The 18,264-nt window shown below is 40.2% G+C and overlaps 1 protein-coding gene and 1 long non-coding RNA gene across 4 annotated transcripts in view; one reads left to right on the forward strand and one right to left on the reverse strand.

Annotated features, from left to right (window-relative positions):
- The window catches only part of cabp2a (calcium binding protein 2a), a 32,329-nt gene that overhangs the window by 7,934 nt on the left and 6,131 nt on the right, over positions 1 to 18,264 (reverse strand). The window contains exons 1-2 of one of the 3 annotated variants that reach the window (XM_032541490.1): positions 1,851 to 2,252; positions 1,406 to 1,627 (exon numbers count right to left, since the gene is read on the reverse strand). The exons of 1 other annotated variant lie outside the window; for it this stretch is intronic. In XM_032541490.1, the coding sequence (XP_032397381.1) occupies positions 1,406 to 1,627; positions 1,851 to 1,898 (270 nt within the window). In that variant the 5' untranslated portion in view covers positions 1,899 to 2,252. Of the gene's footprint in view, positions 1 to 1,405; positions 1,628 to 1,850; positions 2,253 to 18,264 lie in introns of those variants that run through there. One more of the 3 variants, XM_032541503.1, reaches the window with a different exon arrangement.
- LOC116705378 (uncharacterized) lies at positions 11,387 to 16,807 on the forward strand. Its single transcript, XR_004335924.1, has 3 exons — positions 11,387 to 11,402; positions 12,235 to 12,237; positions 16,652 to 16,807. It is a non-coding gene; the product is annotated as an uncharacterized LOC116705378 (long non-coding RNA).

Consider the following 18,264-nt stretch of genomic DNA (forward strand, 5'->3'; position numbering starts at 1 on the left):
ACTTCTACTTTTACCAGAGTATTTTTAACACGGGAAATGAGTACTTTTACCATCTCTTTTTCTCGCCGTTAAACTAGCCAAGTGGATTCACACACGCCCTAAACGCACCTGCGTCAGGTGCTTAACACCATGCACTTAGATTGTTGAAATAGGACCCTGACTCTAAAAACTCAGTGGCATGATGACTGTTTGTCTTTAAATGTGATATGGCTGTCTCTAGATGTGAGATGGTGTCAGTCTTCTAGTGTATGGTAAGCATTAGGCTGCCTGCAATTTAGGTTTATCAAAGTGGTGGGCTTCTAAATGTGTAAAAATATGTATAAAAATGTATAAACGTATTAAAAAAAAAAAAAAAGATCAAAAAAACAATCAAAGCGGTGGACTGAACTGAAACCAACCAAAACAAGTTAACAGATGCTAAATTGCTAAACAGAGCTGAGGGGAACCATGGAGTTGCACACTCATCTCTCACTAACTCTCCTGGGCTTTAGACAGGAAGAGTGTCTGTGGCCCAAGTTCATAAGAAGTCTTTCAACTTTTGCCAATGGAAATACATTTAACCGTTATCCAAAAACCCACCGAGGTCAACTACAAAATACAGTAAAAGAATATAGTCAAATTAAATGACATTAAATACATTATAAATGACATCTAGCCCCTATGATCTCTCAGTATATATACATTTCTCCTCAAGCCCGAGGTCTTCCAATAACTGGATGAAGCACCTGTGATCAGTGAAGCGACACCATCCTAATGGCTCTTTTCAATTAGTGCTGGTCAGGAAATGACTCTGTCATTGATCTCTGCCATATACCCGTCTGTCCTTAAGACATCATCCGAAATAAGAGGCCAGCATGACATATCCAGCACTGTAAGAAAGTGAATTTATGATCTAAATTACAATCAGTAACTCTGTTCTATTACCCATTCTCTTACAGCTCGCGACTCCTACACATCACGGTGTGTGAAAGAGATCTTTTCTGACTATTCTTTCTTTACAGTTGTTTTGCGCCAGTCTCATCATCATCTGACAAATGTATTGTAAAAATAATTTGACTGAACTGAACCCTTTTGATTATATAGGATTAGAGATTTTTTTCAAACAATCCCAAACTCTTATGACATGTGGTGATATGGTGGTGTATATAGGGATTGAGGGGGTTTACACTCACTGGGAGACATTCTCATTGGTGGAGATGGGATGGAAGGCTGGGATGATGTCACACTGGACATGGATAACTTGGCTGGAATTGGCTATCCTATAATTCTGTTCTGTGTATATGTGTGTGTGAAGAATACATAAAATCATGCTTACATGAAAGTTCCCCATCACATTGTGTGTGTGTGTGTGTGTGTGTGTGTATGTGCGTGTGCGTGTGTGTGTGTGTGTGTGTGTCATACATACAAGCTGGCTCTGTGCGAAGCTCTGTCTGAGGAAGATACAAGCAGGCCCCACTAAGTGGTGCAGCATGTTGCAGTTCTTAACCAGAGCGCACAGGGGCTCATCAATGTCCCGCTCGCTCCCTCCTTCTTCCTCGTCATCCGTGTCTACCTCACCTGCACCCCCCAGGCCCCCCAGCATGGCTGCAGCCAATGGGGCGCCGCTTTGTCCAATGGGCAACTCCCCCTTAGAGGAGCAGAACCAACCGATTTAGGTACTGCACTGAAAGTGGATAATTCACTCATACGTTCTTGCACTGTTTTGACAGTAATAAGTCAAATTAACAGAAATATGTATTTGTTTACTAGAAACAAACTCTACAAAGCCTTATCTTACATATCTTACTCAATTAAACCTCACTTTGATAAATCTATTTATTTCAGCTGAAAGGAATTTAATGAATCCTTACCTTCTTCCTTTTACGGTTCTTTTTAGACGCCTTGTTAATGTTTCCCATCTCCCTGGCCGTTTACTCTCGTCTTACCCTCCTCCTGTCCCCCACACCTCTCCCTTGTTTCTCTTCCTCTCCGTCTCTGCTCAACTGTCACATAACAGTCCAAAATCCATACTCAATCCAGTGCTTTCCATGGGGCAACGTCTTTCAAACCCAGTGAGAGGAAGGCACTCACTACTACTGAAAAGGAGTGAGGATCCCTGGCAGTGCACGTGCTGCAATCCAAGATCCTGTTGGCCAAGTGAGAGGCAAGGTAGGCATATGATGTCGCCATCAATCCTATAGGTTCTCGGAAACTGTAATGATGAGCTTTGAGACGTGTAGTGTGATATCATGGAGTAGCAGCAGGGTGCTGCAGACAGACGGGGTGTGGTCAGGTGCTGGTGGGGTGGGGTGGGAGAGCTGGGTCATATCTGGGCTAAACATCCCGCTGCTGCCAGACTCGGGCTCTGATTGCATGACGCGACCATTTTCTCTCTCCCTTTATATTTCTCTCTCTGCCTCTCTCTCTCACACATGAAAACACACTTTTTTGCCCCCATATATCTGTCACGCCCTCTCACCACCAGTGATCCCTTGAATTTGGACCGATTTAATCTAATCCATCCCGCCTACCTTACTCTCCCTGCCTCTCCCAAAACGCCGTGCTTATGGTCTTAAAATGACTAGTCTGGCAGAACTCAATGTTTTTAGTGTGTGTTTGTGTGTGTGAGAGAGAGAGAGGGAGGGGGGAGGGGGAGAAAGAAAGAAAGAGAAAGAGAGAGAGAAGGAGGAGAAGAGAGTAGATTACTGGATGGAGAGCTGACTGCCCGTTTAATCCCTGGTATTTCAGATTAGAGGGAAAGAGTTTTGTTGACAGGATATTGGAGTATGGGCTTGAAGTGGGAGAAATAGAACAATATTTAAATATTACTTTAAAGTACAAATACTATGGCACAGATGGAAATGGAACAAAAGGACCTTAAGAGAGTATATGGGGGGGACAATGTATACAGTGAATTTGAAAAAAAGACTAGATTTTGTATCACAAAATCACATTTTGTTCATTAGTCTTACTCTTTAAAGGGTAACTACTGTGTGTTTCAGCCCAATTTTCCTATGTTTTGTGTGTAATTGACTGAGGGGAAGAACAATCTTTGTTCAGTATTAAGCAAGATTACTGCGAAACATCCAATATATTAATCTGAGCCTGTCAGTGGCAAAACAAGTACTTTTGTGAAGGTAAAGGTAAATCCAAACTGGACAATTGCCCTTTTAACTTACATTGTAGCTTGTTTCACCACTGCCTACTGCAGCGATCTCGCTTAATACTGCACCAATGTCAAACACTCTAGTTCTCATCAGTCACTTAGACACAAAAACATAGGAAAATAGAGTCCAGGTTGAAAAAACCCCGGTAATTACCTTTTCATTAAATTTTCTGAATGAATCATGTCCCTACAAAATGGCCTGATGCCATTCTTTTATAGTGGAAAATACTAAATTCCTTTCATTTTATGCAATTAATTTTATATGTATGCTTATTTATTAATTAGGCTGTTACATTTAATTTGAATTTGACAAATTTGACATCCAAGTTTGACATTTTTGACTCGACCCCAACCAAACTCAATTACATTTTCTAAGTATTAAAAAAGATTGTCTAATCATTCAACTGTTTAGTTATATTTCCTGTTACTATTATCTTCCGTTTGGTCTGGTCAGTAAACGTCCTGCATTGAAAGTGTTACTTAAGTAAAAGTGTGTACTTTTAAAAGTACTCAATTCAGAAAAATTCTCACATTTTAAAAATGTGTTTAATGGTCTGACCATTTCAGCTGGCCTTGTAGGCCTGTGTATTGTTGGGTAGTTTAAGTTATAATAAAACATGGCATTTTATAAACTACATATGTTTTGTGTGCAAAAATCTTAATTTGTAAAGTAAGCCTATCAGATTAATGCAGTCGAGTATAAAGTGCAATATTTCTCTCTGAGATGTAGAGGAGTAGAAGTGGCATGGAAATTTGTTCTTAAGTATAGTACTTGAGTAAATATGAGGAAGTACTTAGTTACATTCCACCACTGCTTCTGACTTCTTGATTCACTCCCAACAAGTTCTCCAAACCATACAACTACATAGGCTGCTTCTAAAACTACACACCCGAGCGTTTCATAAATTCTGGCCCATAGCAGTGGCAGGAGAGCTCCTCATTGTCCTGCATTGCCAGACCGTCCTCCATAGCGCTGCAAAAGAGGGTCTGGCTAGTCCAAACAGCATTCAGGGGTGGGAGAAAAACATGCTCTGGTTTATTGGCATTGCAATGCAATGCTAAGCAATGCACAGAGCAACGGCGCTGCTGCTATATAGCCTCGGGAAGGAACTTGTTTTGGTGGAACATGTGTACGTTCAAAAGTAGTTTTAGTCGGGCAACAGAAAACTCAGATTGGACAGATAGTCTAGCTAGCTGTCTGGATTTACCCTGCAGAAATCTGAGGACCAGGTAACCATAGTCCTCAGATTGGACAGATAGTCTAGCTAGCTGTCCGGATTTACCCTGCAGAGATCTGAGGACCAGGTACCATAGTTCTCAGATTGGACAGATAGTCTAGCTAGCTGTCTGGATTACCCTGCAGAGATCTGAGGACCAGGTAACCATAGTCCTCAGATGGACAGATAGTCTAGCTAGCTGTCTGGATTTACCCTGCAGAGATCTGAGGACCAGGTAACCATAGTTCTCAGATTGGACAGATAGCTAGCTAGCTGTCTGGTTTACCCTGCAGAGATCTGAGGACCAGGAACCATAGGCCTAGATTGACCGATAGTCTAGCTAGCTGTCTGGATTTACCCTGCAAAGATCTGAGGACCAGGTAACCAGTCCTAAAAAATCAACCAGAGTTTAAAATGCCAACACAAAGAAAGCGGAAGGTGGGCTCAAATGCGACCTGCGGCCCTTTGCATGTCTTTCCTGTCTATCCACTGTCACTCTGAATAAAGGGAAAAACCCTCGAAAAAATAATCTGAAAAAGAAAGAAAGCGGAAGGTGATGACGTCTGGCGGGATTTCGGGCGACACCTAAACAACCCCGGAAATGGAACGTCGTCGATATAGACCACTTTAGGACGTTAACATGGGTCATAATTGCTCCTTGAACAAACGCCTTATGGTGGCGTTTTTCATGAGAGAACAGTGTCTTCACTCCTTCACCACAACAGATGGACTGGTTTGGGTCTCTCTGCAAAATGTGTCCATCCGTGTTGTTTGTCATCAGTGGTAAACTTTAGAAAAACTGAAAAAAATTGTAAATTTCTTTAAAAAAAATATCTAGAGAGGATGTATTCTACTCCTCCTCTTTAGTGCAGTTCAGAGGGTACTGTTCGACTTTTTACTTCAATACATGTATCGGACAGCTTTCAAATTCTATTAATAGTGTAATTTTTTTCAATGAAAAAATAAACCAGCCCATCAATTCAGAGTATTTGGAGGGTAGTAGGAAGCTAGAGATGTGAATCACTGTCTACCACTGTCATTATTCATAAAATCAACAGATGCCACCACAGAAGGGACATTACAAGTCATTTGCATAGGGATTTTAACATGATGACTCTGGCTTTCTTCTGTGCAATACTTCCTTTGTTGTTTATTAATCCCTTTTGGACTTTTCTACCTTCTTCATTATTCTTTCATCTTTGGTTTCACATCCTAACACTGCAGAAGCAAAACTAAACTCTTCACCAAAACTTCATCACCTGATCACATTGAACTGCTGATTCTTTTCATCTTGTACCTAGGTACTTTTTTAAAGCTAGACTTTTTTCCATGTAAAACCTTTATTTTTGTATTACTGGGCAGCTGCATTGCAATCACTGCTAGGATCATGTTATCATACACTTTCAAACAAACCAAAATTGCAGTAAGGAACAGATTTTAATACATGTGACTGCATGAACTGTATCTTCGTACTTCCCTCTAACACACACTGAGATGCTGGTCATGCGGTGCTGTGTTTGTGCCAAAGCTTAGTGCAATATGTGGAAGGCCAACGCTGAGCGCCTAGAGGCCCAAATCCTCCGTGGTCAATTTGGAAGGACTAACGCATTTTCTCTCTATTTCTCCATATCTTTCTACAGGACCTCTAATCCGTTTCTTGAGTTTCACCCCTTTATATTTTTCTCTGTTACTACGGTATACCTCCATTTCTTTAAAACACTGCAGCCTCATTTTCTAGTTTAGTTTTTGTTTTTTAAAGATTATTTTTTCCCCTTTATTCAGAGTGACAGTGGATAGACAGGAAAGGTGGGAGAGAGATGGAGGGTGACTTGAACCCCGGCAGCTGAAAAGGCCTACATGGGGCGCACCGTCTTACTGGGTGAGCTGGAAGCCGCCCCTGCAGCCTCATATTCAATGAATTCCATGTCCTTGTGTGTCTCATTGTGAACTGAACCCTGCATCGTGTCACTTTGTTCTCCAAGCCCACCACTGCTTTCAGAATCAACTCACACAGGTCAAGCCAGCAGACACAATGCAGACCTCTAAACACTTTTTACATTAGCAGGATATAAACATTCATCCATGAGCAGCTTTTGGATACTTTACAGGGGTCTTCAACGTCATACCAAGGACCCCATATCTGAAAGAGAGAAAGAGCAGGGACCCCCTAATACTACAATGGTATAAAATGAAATTGCATATTAATCTGGACCTACAAGAACTTGTAGGGCAGCCCAAAGCATTTGCATACCTCTTTAGTGCATGGAATACTAAGCTTTTAAAATAATAATTGTCATAAATCTTCATTTAATGTTGCACATATACATGTGTCACAATGAATCCTCAAGAAGAACTGGATACGTGGATGGCTAGTTTAGTGACTACGTTGCCTATAGGTCAGTACCTATCCTCAGTGGGGATTTATATTTGCTAATAATATTCAAGTTCATGTTTAGACTTTATAATTTAAAAACTTCCAAAAATTAACAATAATTTGGACGCCCCCCTGCAGTGAATCTAAAGACCCCCTAAGTGTCCCAGACCGCCTGTTGAAAATCTCTGTTTACACTGTCAGGGTATCACCAGAAGAGTGCAGCAAAGCTTTGCTTGGTGCTTAACTTGTGCTCAGCTGTAATACATAGGCACCACCGCCAGATGTCAGCCTCTTGCCTTGCTGTCAAAGAAGTCAATCCATTTTAGTTACAGAAACATTTGTGTCACTGCCTGAATTGGAACAGAAACGGTGTCGGTATACAAATTCAGCAGTTGCGTGACATGTGTTTTGGATTTGTTTGTATCCATATGTATATCTAGTAGGGGTGACCCCGAACTGAGGACTGTTCAACGTTTCAATCTAGGGAGCCTGCATTGACTGCCACTCTCACAGTCAAATTGTCGCAGTGTCTGAAAATGTGCTTAAGAATCAAAGGATCATTCCATTCAGGCTATTTGGGGGGGCTGAATGTCTGATTTTGCATGCTTAGTTTTCCCCAATAAATCATGGTTTTGGTACCCATTTTGGTATAAATGTCAGCCTATTAATAATACAAATAAAACCAATTAGAAGTAACAGTACTCTCGGGACAAATGCTGGTACCTGGCCCATTTCTGGAACTGATTTGTACATTTTTTGGACAGAGCACTAAAAGAGAAAGAAAGAAACGAGTTTGTGGGGAAACCTGATTTCAAGAACTGATGGTATGATGGCTGACTCTAGCAGCTCCACAGACATGATTCTCCACCTGATCCTGCAGTCTGACCCATCTATGGACTTGGGGGAATTAAAAAAAAAATCCACTGAGAATCTATTAAGTAAAGAGGACAGAGAGTGATGAGATCACTTGCAACAAAGGATTTGAATCCAGTGTCTCGATTATATAAAAGTATGTGCCTTAGCCCACTGATCCAGCTGGACACCCACGGATTAGCAAATGGAAGGCTTAGTCCTGTAATGTTTTTTTTCTCCCTGCACTGTTTCCCATTGTATATTTCACAGACATGCACAGAATCAGCATCAGCTTTACAATCAGCTTCAATGTCGAAGTCAGTGTCAACACATACTGGGAGTTTGACTCTCACAAAACATACACATACAAAGACATACAGTTTAAAACGAGGACACCAAAGCTGGACAAGGTGGACATAAACAATCGACAATAATGCCCAAACATAAGATGGTTTATAAATCAGTAAGAAGAGCAATGCAAAATGCAAATGGAATAAATAAAGAATTATTAATATGATAGGTGGATATGTCAGTATATACAGATATTTACATGTTCAAAGTATGTGTTTAACACCACTGAATATATCAATTACTTGAAAGGAGGAGGCTTGGTGTTACATTGCATTTAAATTATTGCACAGGGATTGATCCTGTCACTGTGGACTGGTGTTAATTATAGAGACAGCCTGTGGGAAGAAACTGTTCTTGTGTCTGGTTGTCGGGTCGAAAGACACAGTCTCACACCCAGTGAGTCAAAACAGATGCCTGGTCAGGGGCCTTTGGTGTAATGCAAAAAGTCTCCTTTAGCGTCTCAGTCAGATGCATGGGGCTTTAAACTAATTCCAGTGAAATTCCTGAGTTGTTTGACCCATTGACTACTCCAACCTGCCTCCTTATGCAGGTTTTTAGGTATTTCATACTACTCTCTACTGCTGTTGCTCTTCGTACTATGTCATCTTACAGCGCAGCGGTCAAGCAACTAAGCTGTCCGGTGCGTTCCATACAAACACCAAAAGTTGATCTTTGCGTCGATATCTGACGCTGAGAGCCACTGACCAAACGTCAGTATTTGACGAGCTGGGAAAGAGAACGGGTTGTGTCGAACAGTATTCTGTAGCGCCTACCAGAGGGGAGAAGTTGAAACAGGTTGTGTCCAAGGGTGGCAAATGTTACCTGACCAGATGGATCAAATTGTGATAGTGATAAGATTCATTTCGCTGGGGTTTTCTGCTTAAGAAAAAACCTATCCACTGATTTACCGACGTCTCTTTCCCCATGCAAGTCTATGGTGTCCCGGTGCACTTCCTGGGGACTTTTTTGTGGGATAGACCTGTAGCGATGCAATTTCCTGACTCTGGAGTCCTTGATGTAGGACAGGTTGGCACCAGTGATTTTCTCTGCAGTCCTGACTGTCCGTTGCAGTCTGTTCCTGTCCTGCTGATCCAAACCACACAGTGATGTTGGTTGATTGAGGTTGAACTTCCTGAGCTGGGGCTTTTTCCTGATGCGGTCCATGTTGCACGTCCACTTCAGGTCCTGAAAGATTGTGGATCCAAGTAACTTGAAACGTTCCACAGCAGACACTGTTATTGAGTGCGGTAATTGGGGGACTGAAGTCCAGCCTCATCTCCACATTTTTGAGAGCTCAAGGTTGTTCTGATCACACCCCAGGGCCAGCTGTTGAACCTCGTCTTTGTCACGGATGCGGCCGATGATAGTTGTGTCGTCTGCAAATTTGAGGATTTCATGACAAGCGTTGTTGGTATGGAGCAAGAAGAGCAGTGGGAGGGCATACTATCCCGGGGGGGCGCCAGTACTGATGGTCTGGGTGCTGGATGAGATTTTTTCCAACCTTACCTGCTGCCTCACGTCTGTCAGGAAGTTTGTGATCCATTGGCAGCTGAACAGTGAGCTAGGTGAGTTTAAAATAACGGATTTCTGGGATGTTGGTGTTGAACATTGAGCTGAAATCTGAAAAAAGGATCCTTACATATATGTCCTTGGGGAGTCGAGGCATTGCAAGATGTAGTTCAGTCCAGTGTTAAGCAGAAGCCAACTGGAAAGATTTAATGACCACATTGCGACATAGTCATGTAATCCTGTGATGGTGGATTTTTTGGGTGGTAGGTCAGTATGTGATGTGGTGTGTGTGTGTGTGTGTGTGTGTGTGTGTGTGTGTGTGTGTGTCTGGTGTATGTCATCAGAGTGGGACAGCTAAAAAAACAAGTACTAGAGATCTCAACACCAAGGCCGGCGTCCACGCCACACTTTGCCAGATGTTTTTCCATTTATCCATCATATTTCATGTAACTACAACAATGGCTTAGGGTGGTAGAGCATAAGGGAAAGGAAACATACAAATTAGGCACAAGCACTTGCCGGAAAGCACATGGACACCGAAAGAAAAACTAAATAGTTTCGGTCTTGCTCAGTGGGAAAAACCACTGCAGGCAGATAGTCTTGCAATCAACAGCCCAGAGTGAACACAAAGCTTTTCAGCTATAAAACCCAAAACAGGGCAGCTGGGTGAGAATTTGTCCTTTATTACTCGACAACAGGACGCACACCAGATGCCTGAAAGACAGGGATAGAAGATAGGCCAACAGAAAATCCAGTAAACAACATGGACACACTCCAAAAGTCAGGCTTTTGCATGCCATGCAAGGCTAACAGCTTTGGTGTAGGTCAGGGGAAACATTTTGGCTGAGATGGGGTGTGTTCATGTGTATTTGCATGCTTATGCGTGTTGACACACAAACACACATGTATCACACAGTTCATGTGCGGACAACTGGGTAACAAACTAACCTATGCAGATGCTGTCTTCAACCAAGAAAAAGGACAACATGCACATTTTAATATTGTGATGATGCCAAGTTACAGCTTGTCCAGAAACATCAGTGATATCAAATGGTCACAACTTGCGTCTCCCACTACCATAATCCCAGTGCTTTAAAGACGGGTACAAACACTCTTATGTGTAGTATAGCCTACTGAGCCTGTTTGACATCTGAAATGTAAAGCACTCATCCCCTTATCTGCTAAACCATACTTGTCTTTTGACATGGAATGTGTGCAGATCTCTCTAGCAAATGCATGTATACACTATCTCTGCCATGACATCTGTGAGATAAGTTGCAGGGAGGGCGATCAAGCCCGATGTGAATTGAGCTATACCCAGCTGAGTTATGCGGTATAGGGCTGCAAGCCCCACAACAACCATCTGTGCATGAAGATGGCCGGGAGTATTGTAGATTGAGTAAAACTAGATACATATTGAACCAAAATACATTAAATACTCTGTACTTCACATGTATTTTACTATATTTATATGTTACATTGTGTAGAAGTTGGGGGAAATACTTGCTAAAGCAACTTACAAATTATTAGCACATTGAGAAAAAGAGCAATCAGGATAACAAATCACACCGGGTATTATGAACACACTAATAATCTGTTTTTTAAATCACATTTGCTGAAATTCATTGACATTGTTACGTTTAAAACTGCTCAATTTATGTTTAAAGTTAAAGAAAAAAATGTACCATGTAACATGCTCACCAGGGTTAATGAAAGAGACAGGGTATATTGTCCAAGAGGACATTGTATGTTCAAACAACCTCTTGTGCAAACTCCGGTTAAAAGCATGTGTTTCAGTTGGTGGGGCAACCTTATGGAATGGACTGAATGACATCAAACGGCCATAGTATTATTCAGTTCAAAAACAGATTAAAGAAATCAATACTTGACCAATGCAGAGAATAATAGACAAAAACATAGGAGCTGAAATGTAATATAAAAGGTATTGTTGTACGTTTTTGGAAGACCTGAAAGATAAGGGTTATATATGCTGTCTTTGCATATCTATTTGCTTTGTAATAAGATGATTTTGTGAAATACGGGCAGGATCAAATAAGCATCAAATGCTCCTTCTTGAACTATATACTGTATATATATATATATATATATATATATATATATATATATATATATGCCCAAAGGATAATTTTCCTGGTCCATTTTACATAGTGTATTTTCATTATCCATCTGAGTTTTCTGTTGCACGGCTAAATTTACAGCAACTCCGTGCAGTGAACATAGAGGAGCATTTAGAAAGTTACCAAGACAAATACACTGTAAAACCTAACAGCCCATCTTATTAAAAGAAGTAATTTAACATAACTTAAACCTCTCAAGAAGTTGGAGTGACTCGTTCACATGAATTTAACCTAACTCAACAATGAATTGTTGAAGTAATAACTGAGTTGTTTTGAGCACAATTAAATTTGTGGGTAAGTTTAAGTATTGGTTATATGATTCCAGTTAGTTCAATTGACTTATTATAATTAAGTCCTGCTTTTTGTTAAAAAAAAATCATATTCTGCCCATATTGTGGGTTATAAATACAGTAAAGCTTAAGTCAAAGTATAATTAAAGCTAAAATAAATGGAAAATGGCAGTTTTCATGGGATAATGAACAGTCTGTCGAAACCAATTTTCAGAAACTCTCTAATCAACATACTAGAAAAGCATAACTGTCCCTTTACTGACACAGTTGTTAGTGAGATTGTCCAGGCGGTTTCAGAGAGTAATCTTTTGTATAGATCTCTAACCTCTGAAGGACCACTGTCGACAGCAAAGAGGAGAAGGTCATATTATGAGGATAAGTTTCCATTTGCCAAGCCTGTAGAGTACCTTAATGAGTCACATCTTTGTAGTTGTTTTTAAAAAAAACAGTTGTACTTGGTTGTAGAAACCACCTCACAGTGGCCCAGACACCATTTGTCATACTGTGATGGATCCTACTTCCAGGAAAATAAGCTTCTCTCAGATGAGGGTAAAAACTTATCAGTAAAACACAGTTCACTCTCTTAGTTCCATCCTGTCACAGGATTTCCACCTGACATCCTTTATGACCTGTTAGAAGATGTGTTTCCTGTTTGATTGCAAGAAAGTATTTCACTTTGGAAGCTCTGAATATGTCAATACTGTCATTTTCCTTCCAACCTTTAACCTTATCATTCTGATAAGGTTAACCGCCCTCACTCAATTCCTCCATGTTTTGCCACTCAAGGAATAATTGGCGGAAATGGGCATGACAACCATGCTCTGCTTAGACTGCTACCTGTTCTCATTGGCTCCAGAGTCTCTGAAGGAGACAAATTCTGGGAGGTGCTAATGGAATTAAAAGATGCAGTTGAGCTTGCCATGTCTTATACTTTTACAGATGATACCATTCAGTACATGGCCTGTAAGATTTCAGATCACAGGCAGCTGCTTCAGGAAGTATTCCCCAACTTACGATTACGGCCAAAGCATCATTACATTGACCATTATCCTCATCTCATAAAGCGCTTTGGTCCTTTGGTGCCTCTGTGGACAACGAGATTTGAGGGGAAGCACAACGTTTTCAAGGCTGTTGCTTGTGGTACTCATAACTACAAAAATGTGTGGAAAACTTTGGCAGAGAGACACCAAAACATGATGGCATTCTATTTGTCATCATCAAGATTTTTTAAGCCACCAGTACATACTTCAAAAGTGGAGTCTGTCTATGTTGAGTTATTGCCTACTGATACACATGCGTTAATATCTAGCATCACAGACAGCAGCAGTGTATATGGCACAAAACAGGTAACCATTGTGGCTGGCATGTTTGTTTGCACTGGGGTACATGCTGCCTTGCTTGTTTTTAAAGAGATCAGAAACATATTACTTTTCAGAAATGACATTTTCTTTCTAATGAAAGACTATGAGGCCTGGTATGTTGAGCATTTCCGGTCATTTGAGCTAACAGATCATAAAAGCAAGGGCCATACGGTGAAATCTGCATGTCAGCTAACTGATCAAATGCCATTGTTGGCCTCCAAGGTTTCAAGCAAGCTAATTCTCACAACTAAGCATTTCATTCCCGTGTCCTACTAAGAGAGGAGCACATCCCCAGCCTTCTTGTCAGAGACCTGAGGGAGGTTATAGATCTGTCTGGACCTTCACTAAACACTAGGAATCACATTAATGGACACAATGGACAACATAATTAAAGGTAATGTCTATTTTTCACTATGACAAGTGTGTCACGACAAAGGTTAATACATGCAATGTGGTGGTTAATTGTCTCTGTGAGTACACTTTGGATATTGTAATTATACTGTTCTGTTTAAAAATGTTTAACCAATATTTGCTTTTAAAAGAATAGTTTGACCTTTTGGGAAAGTCGGATGTTTAATGTCTCTATGGTTGATGAAGCTACAGATAATTTGTTGGTGGTCTAGGCAGCTAGTGAAAAACCGTAGGAGCACCTGGAGTAGCTTGGTCTGTTTTATGTTCCAGGTTTCCTTAACAATGTAAATGGAAGCAACTGATGTCCTGAAATTAAGGGTCATCCTTGATGATGTCAACGCTGAGAGGCTTATTTTGCCCTATCGTCCTGAGACTGTAAATACCCTCATAGTTGAGATAAAAAATAAGTTGAACCTTGCCTATGACTTTTGTCTTCAGTTTCTAGACCCAGAATTTGAAAGTGCCTTATGCAATTTAGTTAACATCGAGGACCTACCATCCACCGTAACCTTTAAGCTATTTAGATTTGTTGAGCCAGATCTCAGTTCAACCAGCACAGAAGATACAGTGTTGCTGTCTGAACACCGATTCACCAGAGCTTCTTTGCCGTTGGCCAGAGATCTTTGTTATTCCAACATTCTCCTACGAGGTGGAGCATGCCCTAAGAGAGGGCAACTCTGCATTTGTCAAAGAGGGGAAAACTGTAAGCTTGACTAGGGATCAAAAACACAACATACTGGAAGGAATGGCTGTTGAAATATAAAAGCATAAAGCTTATATATATAAAGCATAAAGCTTATCCTAGCACTAAATATTGTCATGGGTGCAGAGGCTTTGGTGGCAAACATCCCTGTCTAAAGAAAAAGGTTCCAACAGGTATGAGGGTTGGAAAACAGCCTGCGTTTCAAGATGGCAACACAGACCAAACTGAGCAGGGCTGGCATTAAGGATGGGGCTGTGAATGCGGGAAAGCGCGCAGGACCAATCCAGAGGTGGAGCATCCAGGGCCAACATCAAAAGACCCAGAAGAGGAGAAATAAACTTCCTGCCCAATTATCCCCAAGGAGAAACTAAGGATACACTGGAGAACCAGAGGCTTGAGATGGTGGAGCAGTTCAAGAAGACAGTGATTGATAGAGACATGATTATGATCCATCAACATACGCAGCGCACCTTTGCACTCAGACGTGAAGAAATTGTGAATTCAGCTCCTCCCATTGCTGAACTGAAAGACAGAAGGCCTGCACCTTTTGTGAAGCCCAAGTGAGCAAAAAGTTGACAAGAGACATATTGTCAAAGTTGTGATTGCAGCACTGTTTGATCTGGATGAAGAGCTTAACAATTATTATTGTTAATGTGGTTTGTCTAAAGTTTTTTTGAGTTTTTGTTTAAAAAAACTTGTTTCTTTCTATGCAGCTCTACAGTGAATTCCACAGGATCACCAATCAAAATCGATCGTATTCCTTCTTGGATGCACTTTACAAGTACACACGTCAGCTGTTGAAGCTCTACAAAAAGAGGAAGACTGGAAGTTTTGGCGAGAAGATAGAAGAAGTTTTGATGGCATATGATGTTGATGTTGAATGTGAACAGAACGGCAGACCCTAACATGCTTTCCTTGTCTTTTTGTGCTACAGGACAAGAGCAACATCACTGCAGCTCGAACAGCAGCCCTGGCCGGCCTACCACTGTACTCAAAGGAGGATTCATCCGAAGTCTTCAAAACCTGCAAGGTATTTTCTCCTTTACCCGTTTTCATAGTTTCATCACCTTCATTCACCTTCATCTATTTTGCAAAGACAAATCGCTGAACACAAAAATTAGAAACGGCCTTTTGCTGCATTTTGCACCCTGTTGGCTGCCTTTTAGAGCAATTCTCCACATTACTTAAGTTTTTCTGTGTAGTGCAAGAGAGTTAAAAGGATGCAAGGGTCTTCCACTTAATGAAATGGTACTTGTCTTTATTCTGAATTAGCCTTAAGTAAACAATAAGAATGAGATGGGACAAAATTATTAATTAAATAGTTAAATTTACTTGATATGGATTTCTATTTTTTATTAAGGCTGGCCAGAGTTGTTCATCAACACTAATTACAGTCACGCAGAAACATACTACTTCTAAATTCTATAATTCAGCTATATACATATGGTACAACCACGTGAGTCTTTTATAAAAGTTGGTAACGATTTTTAAAGACTATACTTTGGTGGTAATCAGGTAAAACAAATGTTTAAATTGTGCCTAAAATCACGTCTCGTCACAGACATAGACACATTTAACATATTATCTGTTCCCAAATTTGTAACAGAAGTTAAAGGTTTATAAAATAACTGAACACCATAGACCTCCTACTCATCTCTTTGTTTGTGCCTTTCTAAACTCAGAAAGCTTGTACATTAAGTTCAGTCAGTCTGGTTCAGGTGCTCTGATTAGGTTTTGAAGCAGTTAAAAAGAGGAAACCTTATCTGTGAACTGATCACTTTATGAGCTAAACCTTGGTAACAAGAAGACCCAAACTAGAGCTCTCCATTGATCATCTCATTAGGCTTTTTGTAAGATTAATGAGTTGTACAATTACACTCCCACATCCTGAACATGTATTCCCTTTTCAGGATGAGTTGGAGGCAACCCAGGATGGAGCAGCGGTTCTGGGGGCAGTGGTGGATGAAGAGGAGGTGCCTGCTGGAGTTCCCTTTGAAACTCACCATGATCAATTGTCCTTGAGGATCAGGTTGTAATGTCTCATAGATCTTGGACTGATTCACTGGTGACTTTGTTTGGACTGATCTATGCCCTTCATTGAAGCTAAGCAGCTTCTATGAGTTCATCCAGGTTGTCCCCTTAAACCTTGATGATGGAAGAACGCAGCTCAAACCAAAGTTACAAGCCTTGAGAAACGAATTAGAGTAAAGGTGTTAACATGTTCTTTTGTTGAAGGTCAGAAGTGTTAGAACAAGTATCTTTTGGCTTGCATACCACATGAATCTAAACTGTTTGTTTAGATTCATGTGTTGAAACAGATACTTCTCTACACAATTACAGCAAGGTTGGTTGGCTTTCTACTTAAGCTGTGGTGAGAAACACGGGCACTAATTAATAATGTTGTAATGTTTTCAGTTTCAAGGTATTTTTCTACTAGATTTCTGTGTTGAAGCAGATAGTTGGCTTTCTACTTAAAGGAGAACTCCAGTCGATTCCAACACGTAGCTCTGTTTTTAAATGTGGAGGTCAGTCAGTAGAGAGAAAAAACTCCATTGTCAACAAATCGGTGCTGGCTACACCGTGTTATCCTCCTGCTAGCATTCGCACCCAACGGGCTTAAACAGGGAAAGGTATACATGTGTTGTTGGCCTCTAAATGTCACTGAAAGTGCATATCCATGTGAAGTGATTCCTTCTGAGTGAATTTGACGGCAGGAGATGTAAAAGAAATGCATGAAAGTTGAGTAAATTCAGCTCTGTTTAGTTCTGGTGTTTTTTATTTTTTTATTTAAAGTAGGTGCTGTAGTACAACTAGCGAAGACAAGTTATAATTGTGGTAAGTTTAGAGGACAACACGGTGTAGGCAGCACCGACTGGTTTGGTTTTTCTCTCTACGGACAGCACTACACATTTACAAACAGAGGTACCTGTTAGAATCAACCGGAATTCTCCTTTTCAAGCTGTAGTGAGAAACACAGGCACTAATTAATAATGTAATGTTTTCAGTTTAAAGGTATTTTTGTGCTAGTACAAATATGATCGATAGCATCAATTTAATTTTTATTTTATTTTTTGAGTGTTAATTTCATAGTGTTTGACAAACACTATTTCTTTTAAGCTGTGGACATTAAAATGTTAACATTGATAGGTTATTCAGCATTCAACTAAATAAATAGTTGAAGTTGTGTCAGACATATTTGTATTGTGTTAATGCCACTTAAAAGGTTTAAGGCAATCGGTGTCCTTAAATTAATTGAGTAGCCATAACCAAATTTAAACAACTAATACGTAATAACTTGCTTTAATGGAAATAAACTAAGTAAATGAAACTAAAGTGGTAACATTTGTCTAAAAAAGATTGCTTTAAGTTACTCTTACTTAAATCAGATATATTTTATCAACACATTTTTAATAAGTTTGGAGAAAAGCAACATTTGAGTACAAATTATTGATAGATTTAAGTTATATTAACTAAATGGAATTAGTGATATTAACTTTATTTACCCAAGTTACCTTAACAATAAGTAATTGAGTTACTTGGACTCAAATCAACTATTTTGATATGATTACATTGTTTGAGTTAATAAAAAAAATTAAATGATTCAAGTCAATCGGTTTCCTCAAATGGTTAGAGTTGAACTAACTCATCAGGTTTTACAGTGTATCTACTCAGGACTTAGTGGAGCCCAAAGTACAGATACAAGGAGAGTAAATCTTAGAAACACAACTCCAAATGAATGCTATTGCTGCTCTGTGTCTGTGTAAATAGGCAATTGTTTGCTAATATGTCAATGTTGTGTTACCAGCTGGTTCTGCTGCCCCCAAGTGGACAAAGAAAAGTCTACGAATGCACCTTTAAATCCGACTGCAAGTGGAGCGTGGAGAAAATGCATTCAAAGCCAACCATTGACAAA

The sequence above is a fragment of the Etheostoma spectabile genome, chromosome 2 (assembly GCF_008692095.1).
Source record: "Etheostoma spectabile isolate EspeVRDwgs_2016 chromosome 2, UIUC_Espe_1.0, whole genome shotgun sequence".
NCBI lineage: Eukaryota > Metazoa > Chordata > Actinopteri > Perciformes > Percidae > Etheostoma > Etheostoma spectabile.